This window comes from Mandrillus leucophaeus, unplaced genomic scaffold (assembly GCF_000951045.1).
Source record: "Mandrillus leucophaeus isolate KB7577 unplaced genomic scaffold, Mleu.le_1.0 Scaffold58, whole genome shotgun sequence".
Taxonomy (NCBI): domain Eukaryota; kingdom Metazoa; phylum Chordata; class Mammalia; order Primates; family Cercopithecidae; genus Mandrillus; species Mandrillus leucophaeus.
This window is the reverse complement of record NW_012106252.1, coordinates 2,793,012-2,803,748: the sequence shown is the minus strand read 5'-3', so window position 1 is coordinate 2,803,748 and position 10,737 is coordinate 2,793,012. Positions and strand designations below refer to the sequence as shown.

Below are 10,737 nucleotides of genomic sequence, written 5' to 3'. Positions count from 1 at the left end.
ACTTGAAATCCAGTTTCAGTTTTAGTGACCACAGGGGCACGTGATAGCCTGCTTTCTATCTGAACTCAGACCAATAGGTATCTCTTTTGGTTCTTCTGGTCTCCAACATCAACAGATTTCTCCTGTTAGACAGAAAACTGTTCTGAAAAATTTGAAGCCTCCCTGTTTACTTTAGTTGAGAGAGAAGCAGTTTTGGAAAAATGAAAAAAAAAATAGCACTTTTGGGGGGTACCTCTCACAGAAATAGGCCTCTCCGTGAGTTTAGGATATGAAATTACAGAACTTCACTTATTTTGGTAGAGTAGAATTCTAGTTCATGGAATTAGGAGATGGGACTTTAACTTGTAACTTTTCCACTTGCTTGCCATGTGCCTTTAAATAAATGACCTCTCTCAGCTTCATTTTCTTCATCTATAAAATGGAAGCGGTAATACCTACATCAGAGAGTTTGTGGATTAAGTGAAATAAAATATAAACATAGATACAAAGCATTTATATACATAACACGTGCTTACGAAATATAAATTCCTTTTCCCCTCTTATTTTTTCTCATTTGGATTGCTCAAAAAATTATTATGCTTGACGTCACTTATTATAGAAACATCTATATAGGTTAATTATAGACATTAATTTATTGTAATGCTTTTACATCACAACTGGAACCACATACAGTACACTTTCTCTGATTTTTTTTTTTTTTCTTTTTGAGACCGGATCTCACTCTGTCACCCAGGCTGGAGTGCAGCCGTGCCATCACAGCTCACAGCAGCCTCAATCTCCTTGGCTCAAGTGATTCTCCTGCCTTAGCCTCCTGAGTAACTGGGACTACAGGCACATGCCACTAGTCCCAGCTAATTTTTGTATTTTTTTGTTAAGATGGGATCCCACTATGTTACTCAGGCTGATCTCAAACTCCCGGGCTCAAGTGATCCGCCCACCTCAGCCTCCCGAAGTGCTGAGATTACAGGTGTGAGCCATTCCTGTAATCCCAGCAAAACCCTATCCCTACAAAAAATGCAAAAATTAGCTGGGCATGGTGGAGCACACCTGTAGTCCCAGCTACTCAGGGGGCTCAGGTGGGAAGATCACTTGAGCGCAGGAGGTCTAGGCAGCAGTGAGCCGTGATCGTGCCACTGCACTCCAGCCTGGGTGATTGAGACACGCAATGCACATCCTATCACAATTTTGTTATAAGCTCGCATGTACCTTCGTGTTCCTTGTGGTTCTGTCAGCAAATCACTTCATCATGCCCCCTCTCTGGAAATCCAAGCTTTGTATGCAGGATACCTCCGGGCTTGTCCTTTACCTGCTATTTAAGTGCTAACTTTAAAAAAAGTGGTTGAACTATTAACATTTGCTTCTTTCCTGACTCATCATTTCATATTGACATTGATATTACAAATGAGCACTTTGTTTTCAGAAGGGCTTGATCAATATTTTCTATTACCCAAGTGTCATATCTCAGCCACTGAAAAGTTTTTAAAGTGGTTTGTTACTTGCAGTATTTTGTTCCTTGAGGAGGTTGTGTGGATAATATTACTTGAGCTTCATTTTGGGTGGTTTGTATTCACCAGTTTGTCTCCTCCTGGGTGAACACTGTCTAATTCCATGAAGTCGTCCAGCAAGTTTAGGCCACTTTTCTTAGAGCTTCAAATACTTTACCGGTTTCCTCTGAGCTGCCTGCTGTGGACCTTGTTTCTTGTTTCTAATCTCTGTGAGGATGGATGCCACATCGACCATTCTCATCATTCTTGTGTATACTTCCCTGAGGTCAGAAAGAAAAAACAACCCTGTGAATCTCTGGATCCAAAGTCAACGGGTGAAAACCCATGTGCGAGGCCGGGTACAGTGGCTCACGCCCGCCCGTAATCCCAGCTCTTTGGGAGGCTGAGGTGCACAGATTACGAGGTCAGGAGTTCGAGATCAGCCTGGCCAACATGGTAAAACCCCGTATCTACTAAAAATACAAAAATTAGCTGGGCGTGGTGGCGGGCGCCTATAATCCTGGCTACTCAGGAGGCTGGAGCAGGAGAACTGCTTGCATCTGGGAGGTGGAGGCGAGATCGTGCCACTGCACTCCAGCCTGGGCGACAAGAGAGAGACTCTGCCTCAAAAAAACAAAAAACAAAAAGCCCATGTACATGTGGGCATGAGCTCTGTCTTCTAACAGTAAATCCACTCTCAGAAAAAATAAACGTGTTCCTCTCTTTCAAAAGTTGAGGCTGGCTGCAGTCGCTCATGCCTATAACCCCAGCACTTTGGAAGGCCGAGGTGGGAGGACTGCTTGAGCCCAGGAATTTGAGACCAGCCTGCGCAACATACTGAAACTCCATCTCTACAAAAAATAAACAAAATTAGCTGGGACTTGGTTGCCTGCAGCTACTCAGGAGGCTGAGGTGGGAGGATTGCTTGAGCCCAGGAGGTTGAGACTGCACGTGAACCGAGATGGCCCCACTACACTCCAGCCTGGGCAACAGAGCGAGACCCTGTAACAAAACAAAACAAAAAATTGCCTCGAGAGCTGAACTTGAGGGTCTCACAATAAACATATTCCTATTATAGAGTTTTACAATGATTTTAAGGCAAGTAATAATGTATGAACACCATGTCCTTAACTTTTTATTCGGCACTCTAAATAAGTTTTATGATCCGAAATGGTTTGATAGTTTCAGTTTTCAAAATTGAACATGCCCTTAATAACACATTCTATTGTGTCTCAGTGTTCTGGTGTCTATGATGGGGACTTTTCTATATTTGTGAACAATCATTCGGTACAAACGCAGCATCGTAACGCATGCCAAGGAAGAACGGAATGAGGCTTTTCACCTCAAAATGATTTTCGGAGTAGCCCCATACTTTTGCCTTGACATGAAGATAATACTAGCCATGAACATAGGTCTCAGGTGGCCAAAATCCACAGCTTGAAGGTTAGGCTTGAGAAGACCCACAGAGAGCGGCTTCACTGATGGGGCCTGGGTGGCTTAGCTTCTGCAGGCTGCTTACAGCGGATTTCCATTTCTGCCCTTGAGCTATGAATCCAGGTTGGATGAACTGGTCCGTACTGTTAGTGTTTCAGTGGAGAAGAAGCGTTCAGGGTTTTATTTATTGTAATGATTTGATGGTGGAAAACGGCTTTGACTTGAGCAACTTAACATTGCTCTTTTTCTTTGAGTAGTGGTTTAATGTTTATTCTGTGGTTAGCTACGAACCTTATTCTGTGGTTAGCTATTTAAGCAGAAGTCATAACGTACCCAGAGGTTCATTTTATGTTTTATTCGATGCGCCCGGAAGATGAAAAACTACCTGTTTTGATGATAGGTTTGATATGCTCATACAGTTCTTAATTGGTTTTATATTGGAAGATACATGTTCAGGTTTGTCCTTTTATAACTTTACATTTGGCTTTTTATGCCACATCCTATGTTCTTTCCTTGAGGACTGGCTTGTAGAGTTGATTCTCTAATTTGTGATATGGGCATTTAAATTCCTTGATTGAGAAAGCCCATAGCCATCCTGGGTTGGTGCTATGCCTGGTTCTTCCTGGGGCCCGTACCACCTCCCACACAATCTTAACAGGTTTCATCATCCCACACAAGACAAGACAAAGCCATGTGGCCCCAGGGATACTGTAGAAATGAAAGAATAGGACTATGACCACCAATGGGGTATAAGATCTTAGCAGCGGAGAGTGGGGAAAAGAAATACCAGCTTGGCGAAGTGGCCGGTTTTGGCTAAAGATGTGGCTAGATTTGGCAGGGGAACAAGTGCCTGAGGATCTCTTCTCTTTGGGGCTTTCAAGGTTTCAGGAAATCAGATGCCATATCACACAGCCAGTCTTGTTTCCCAAGACTCTTTATTTGACCCCTGTCCTAAATGTCCTGTAAACACACAAGTCTGATTCCTATGTCACTTCTGATGCAGATTGTGAAATCAAGTCTTTACTATTAACAGCTTTTTATTGCTTGCTGTCTTCTTCGTGTTTTAGCTTTTCTTCTCTGCTGAAATATGAGCTTTTTGAAGTAGGAGGGAGATTATGAGTTTCTTTTTTATCTTATAAAATATCGAGTTCAGTGATGGACATATATAAACTAGACATTAATTATAAGTTGATTATTAAAATAATCACATCCTTCTTTGTGGGCTAAGCTGTTGACACTGTAGTCTAATTTCAGCTATTGTGCCACTGAGTTCTTGTGCAATACCATTAAAAATGCCCACATTAAAAAAATGGCTATAATCTGAATTGCATAAAGAAGGTAATGTGATACCCTACCTTGTTTTAACCTAATTGTCTCTCTTAGCTGAGAGAGCCGGACAGACTCCATTTTTGTTTTTTCACTTGCAGCCCCCCTCCCTTAAAGGCATAACTAGTGCAAACTGACTCCAAGCACATCCAGGAATGCACTTACTGATAAAATATTGAGGCAAGCTAAATCAGCAGTTCCTGGGGACGTACTCGGGGGATGGTACCCCAAGCCCCTGCATTATCTCTTTGTGATAGTTTGAGCCTCTGCACCTGGAACTGTTTACTTTTCTGTAACTGTTTCTGTAACCAATTAATCTTTGTTAATTGGTTTGCCTGTTTCTGCTCCTGTAAAAATTGCTTCAGCTAAACTCCCCTCCCCTAATTAGACCACAGTATAAAAAGAAATCTAGCCCCTTCTTCGGGGCCGAGAGAATTTTGAGCTCCAGCCATCTCTCGGTCGCTGGCAATAAAAAGACTCCTGAATTAGTCTCAGAGTGTGGCTTTTCTCGATAACTCACTTGGTTACAACAGGAAGATATAAACAATGAACTGATGTTAGTAATATAGTCATGCAGCTAGATCATCAATGATAGCTTCCTTCCTAGGTAAAATACTTTTTTAAAAAGTAAGTAATAATCAAATTAATTTGCAAAAGTAAATTTATTGAAGCAAAGAAACAATTAGAGCAAAGTTGTTAATTCAGCTATTTCAAGAGCATTCTAATGAGGAAAGAAGAAGATGCAGAAAAATTGGCTAGTCATCCATTTCTGGACTGAAGCTTTTCCGGAAATTATCCAGAAATATGCCTAGACTGATGCCATTTCTTCACTTGTGTCCTTGATTTTTTTTTTCTTTGAAAGACACTCTTGTTGATCTGGAAGTTCCTTATTTAACTTGCACCTCAGAAATACTGCTGACTTGAGACGAGACAACCTTGCCATCCACCAACTCCTCTATGATGGTCTTAGTCACTCTAGTCTTGCTTGAATCTGAAAATCATGGGATTGCAGTGTCAGTCTGGAAACTATCACAGAAACACAGAGCAAGAGAAATGCAATCATATGCATTCAACGTGTTCTCTCTGGGTAAGATTATGTAAACAATAGCAGACACTTTTAGTATGACAAGCAAAGTATGCTTTTACTTTTAAATTACAGAATTATCATCAACATTAAAAAAAATGTCTACCTCGTCCTTGACCAGAACAACTTCCAGATCTTGAGTCACCAGATACCAGATCCCTGGATCCCATGTTTGTGGATCCTGAGTTTCTACCATCAAATTCTGCAAAACTAGAACCACTGGAGAAAAAAAAAGAATTGTTTTCCTCTGCAGTGTGCAAAGGCAGGAGAAACCCTCCGCCCCGGGGATTCCTCAAGATGAAGCTTTGGATGTGTTTTAATTGGATTGTGTCTGTTACTTTCTTGTTCAGCCTTGCACTGCTGGGCTCAAATGGTCCTTCTGTCTCAGCCTCCCCAGTATCTGGGATTACAGGTGTGCACCACCATGCCCAGCTAAAATTTTTGTATTTTTGGTAGAGACAGGGTTTCACCATGTTGGCCAGGCTGGTCTCGAACTCCTGACCTCATGTGATCTGCCTGCCTTGGCCTCCCAAAGTGCTGAGATTACAGGCACGAGCCACTGCGCCAGCCTTCAGCTAATTTTTTAAATATTATTTTTTGTAGAGATGGGGTTTTGCTTTGTTGCCCAAGCTGGTCTTGGACTCCTGGGCTCACGTGATTCTCCCACCTCAGCCTCCCAAAGTGCTGGGATTACAGGCCTGAGCCACTGCACCCAGCTTGTGTCTGTTATTTTATTACTCTTTCTATATACAAGTCTACCCCCTGAGTCTCATTTTGGTTTTATAAAATAAATTCACTAAGGTATGCATTTTAGTTTGTTCACGACTTTGGTTTACCCTCCCTCTCCATCGAGCAGGCGGCGGTAGGTCTCGATCTCCATCTCCAGGCGTGTCTTGATGTCCAGCAGTTGCTCGTACTCTGCGTTCTGGCATTTAGTCTCACCCCGGATCTGGCAGATCTCCTCCTCCAGTGCACTGACCTGCGTTTGAATTTCTGACAGCTGAGCCACGTAGCCAGCTTCTGTGTCAGCCAGGGTTCCTTCCAGGGAGCTTTTCTAAGAGAAAAAGCAAATAAAAAATTCATGATGAAAATAAATCATTGGATGATTTTTTAAAAATGCAATTTTATGTGGCACTAGAAGTGTAGCGTCGCCATATAACCTATATTGTTATATCATTGCTTCTTCAATTTTGGTTGGCACTTCTTTTTAAACTAAATCTTTTATGTGAAATAGAGTACATTAACTTTTAATGCTTTCTATAATCATAATGCAGTTCTCCTTAACACCGCCTTTTTTATGTGCCTAGTGAACCTCTTGGCAAAGAAAGAAAATTGCACTTGCCTAACTCCCTGTTGGAAAATGTGAAAAGCTATTTGCACATACCATGGCCAGTTGGGACTGAAGCTCAATTTCCAGGGCTTGCAGGGTACGTTTCAGTTCTGTTATCTCATTCTTGGCAGAACTGGCTGCCCCAGCATCAGTGGAGATTTGTGCTTGTAGTGATGCACTCTAAATACAAATATAATGCAGCTGTTGTAGGCTGGTGAATGGAGCAGAAGCGGCTTGTGTGTGGCTACTGGCTTGGGTTCTCAGCAGAGAGGATATACCTGCTTATTGAACTGCTCCTCAGCCTCTCGGCGGTTTTGCTCAGCCAGCTCCTCGTACTGCGCCCTCATGTCATTCAGTAATTTGGTCAGGTCGGTCCCTGGAGCAGCATTCATTTCTACAGTCACCTCCCCTCCAGAGCTTCCTTGCATACTCTTCATTTCCTAGCATGAAGGAAAAAAGACCATCGTGATGCAAATAGAAAAGCGATGACTTCCCAGGCCGGGCGTGGTGGCTCACGCCTGTAATCCCAGCACTTTGGAAGGCTGAGGTGGGCGCATCACGAGGTCAGGAGATCGAGACCATCCTGACTAACACGGTGAAACCCCGTCTCTACTAAAAATCCAAAAAAAAAAAAAAAAAAGAAAAGCGATGATTTCCTAAAATGTGCCTAGACAACAATTTGGAAATAAGACAGTGAAAGGAAAAAAAAAAAATCAAATCTGGATAGAATTTACTCATGATTACTTTTGTTTCCTGGTCATAGTGTGTGGGAAATTCACTTAGATAAAATTGAGTTTATTTTCCTTTTTTTTTTTTTTTGAGACGGAGTCTTGCTCTGTCGCCCAGGCTGGAGTGCAGTGGCTTGATCTCGGCTCACTGCAACCTCCACCTCCCCAGTTCAAGCGATTCTCCTGCCTTAGCCTCCTGAGTAGCTGGGATTGCAGGCACAACAGCTGGGCATCATCACACCCCGCTAATTTTTGTATTTTTAGTAGAGACGGGGTTTCACCATGTTGGTCAGGCTGGTCTCAAACTCCTGACCTTGTGATCTGCCTGCCTTGGCCTCCCAAAGTGCTGGGATTACAGGCATGAGCCACTGTGCCCGGCCTATTTTACTTTTTTAGAGACACACTATCTCTCTGTTGCTCAGGCTGGAATCCAGTGGCATGATCATAGCTCACTGTGGCCTCCAACTCCTGGGCTCGAGGGATCCCCCTGCCTCAGCCTCCAGAGTAGCTGAGACTACAGGCATGAGCCACTGCACCCAGCCAATTTTATTTGTATAGAATGCATGTGGGGAGAAATATGTTAGCGGGAGTTATTCATTTATGTAGAACATGTTCCTACCTCCTCGTGGTTCTTCTTCAGGTAGGCCAGCTCCTCGGTGAGACTCTCAATCTGCATCTCCAGGTCAGAGCGGGTCATAGTCAGGTCATCCAGGACTTTCCGCAGGCCATTGATGTCAGCCTCCACAGTCTGCCGGAGACACAGCTCGTTCTCATACCTGGAAGGGACAGCAGTAAGGCAAAAAGTACTGTAAGCTCACCTGGCCATGTTTCAAAGAGTACCTTCCGTTCTTATATATTGAAAAACTTCTCACCTGTGGGCATTTTAATAAATAAAGGTTACTAAGTTTTCTCTTGGGAAATTTTCCCTTATAAAGAAAAATACCAGTGTAATGTTAATTCTAATCATGTCTAACATTTTTTATAATAAAATTCTCGCTCTAAATTTGCCTCCTTCTTTTTTCTTTTTCTTTTTGATGAAATAATGGTCTAAAGTTTACCCTTGGGATGTTTGTAAATTTAGGTCATGATCTTCTAGTGTGTGTGTGTATATATATATATGTATATTTATAAAATGAAATAAAATTTATTTTTTTCCCCATAACCCTTGTTTTCAAGTCTTTATGTTTCTTACTTCAATCTGAAGTCATCAGCAGCCAGTCTGGCATTGTCAATCTGCAAAATGATCCCAGCATTTTCAACAGTGGCAGCAATGATCTAAAAAAAGATGTTAATAGTAAGTGAATCACGAATGATTTTTACCTTGTGTCTGCATGCCTACCTGTAAGGGTAGATGTTGCCTGTGTTATTAGCTCTTTTTGTGTGTGTGTGTATAGAGACAGAGTCTCGCTCTGTTGCCCAGGCTGGAGTGCAGTGGTGAGATCTCAGCTCACTGCAATCTCTGCCTCCCAGGTTCAAGTGATTCTTGCGCCTCAGCCTCCTGATTAGCTGGGATTATAGGTGCGTGCCACTATGCCCAGCTAATTTTTTTTGTGTGTGTATTTTTAGTAGACATGGGATTTCACCATGTTGGCCAGGCTGATCTTAAATTCCTGACCTCAAGTGATTTGCTGGCCTGAGCCTCCCAAAGTGCTGGGATTACAGGTGTGAGCCACAGTGCCTGGCCTGTGTTATTAGCTCTTAAAGGTGACTTGCTTTGCAAACTTACTTAGTAATGACACCTGTATATCTGGGGCTGGTATATTTAGGACTACAACTTTCTGCAAAAAGATAACCGTTTGCACACTTATTGGACTAGGCACAGGAACCTGTTTTACAGGATATAGCCCTCTGCATATTTCTGCTACTTTGTTAGATTATCTCATGCACTTTTTCAGGAAATAGTGCAAAAATTGTATTTCGCTTCCAAAAAAGTCTTTAAAAATTTATTTCCCATACAAAAGTGGCTAAACATTTTAGATTCTACTACATTCTTATGTAATGTTTGCACCAGATTTTCTAGGAAGAAAAATCATCCTAAAGAATATTTAAATCTAGTAAGACAATAAAATATGTCAGTCTGTCAGAATTCATCGTAAATAATTAAACTAATGTTGACTCACTGCTGTCATTCTTATATATAAATGATAATTAGCTGCCTGGTATTGTATAAGTTTTCCTCTTATGTAGAAATACTGAAACTGAGATGGAAACAGAAAATTAATGTCACATAAAGTATTATAATAATTAAGACACATCAGGTCCCACTTTGCATGTGTAACAAGCAAATATATTTTCAAATAATTTCTTAACTTAAAATTTTCATTATAGTACATGATCCGAAAAGAAGTGAAAGATCCACAAATACTAGAAACTCAGGCACAGATAGAGTCTCACCTGGTTTCTGAGCTCTTCAATTATTGAATAGTATTTGCTATAATCTCTTCTAGATCCACCATCTCCAGACCCAGGCCCGTATTTGTCATACCACTCCTTGATTTTGTTCTCCAGATCAGTGTTAGCCTCCTCCAGGGCTCTGACCTTGTCTAGGTAATTGGCCAAGCGGTCATTGAGGTTCTGCATGGTTTGCTTTTCCCCTCCAGAGAAAAGCCCCCCATTGCCAACACCACCTCCCATACCACCACCATAGCTGTAGAAGCCTCCACTAGCACCACTGCTGAATCCAGAACTCCCACAGAATCCAGAACCCCTGCCAAATCCAGAGACCCCGCCAAAGCTAGAACCCCCACCAAATCCTGCCCCAGAGCCTGAAGCTCCCCCAAAACCACCTCCTACTGAGCAGCTACCAAAGCCCCCTCCGAAGCTGCCCCCGAAAGCACTGCTAGACCCCCCACTCAGGCCACAGCCGCCGGTTCCTCCTCGGAAGCCCCAGGCCAAGCTGCCCCCCAGACCACATCTGCTTCCACCACTGAAGCTGCTTCCACCAGCAGACACCCTGGCTGAGCTGCTGCCTCCAGCCCTGGAGGAGGAGACACGAGTCGAGTGAGACATCGTGTTCCTGCAAACGTGAGCTTGTCCAGGTGAATAGGAGAGGTGATGACAAACGATGTATTCAAGGCTGCCTTTTTGGCCTATATATACACACTTTGAGGGTGTTCCTTTTCTCTGTCACTTCTTAATCCTTGTTACAGTTTTGGTAATCCGTAATTGGATAATTTCTTTTTCTTGAACACTTCTCTGAAGTTAGGTCAGAGCCCTGGGGCATTTACTATACCCATAAAAAAAAAAAAAAAAAAAAGAATAAGGTGGAGCAAAACAAAGAAATTTTCAGAATTACTGTTTTAATCTTTCAGAGGTTTTGATGACTGGTAACTTTTCTCTGGAAGTGTAGTT

At 42.4% G+C, this 10,737-nt stretch overlaps 1 protein-coding gene across 1 annotated transcript; it reads right to left on the bottom strand.

The window, feature by feature from the left end:
* Positions 1-4,887: 4,887 nt before the first annotated feature.
* On the bottom strand, positions 4,888-10,442 carry LOC105553029 (keratin, type I cytoskeletal 24). Its single transcript, XM_011998927.1, has 8 exons — positions 9,781-10,442; positions 8,579-8,661; positions 8,006-8,162; positions 6,937-7,098; positions 6,713-6,838; positions 6,165-6,382; positions 5,435-5,547; positions 4,888-5,235 (listed from the first exon to the last, which is right to left on the bottom strand). The coding sequence occupies exons 1-8, from the start codon at positions 10,393-10,395 to the stop codon at positions 5,132-5,134; spliced, it is 1,578 nt and encodes a 525-aa protein (XP_011854317.1). The 5' UTR covers positions 10,396-10,442; the 3' UTR covers positions 4,888-5,131.
* Positions 10,443-10,737: the final 295 nt, after the last annotated feature.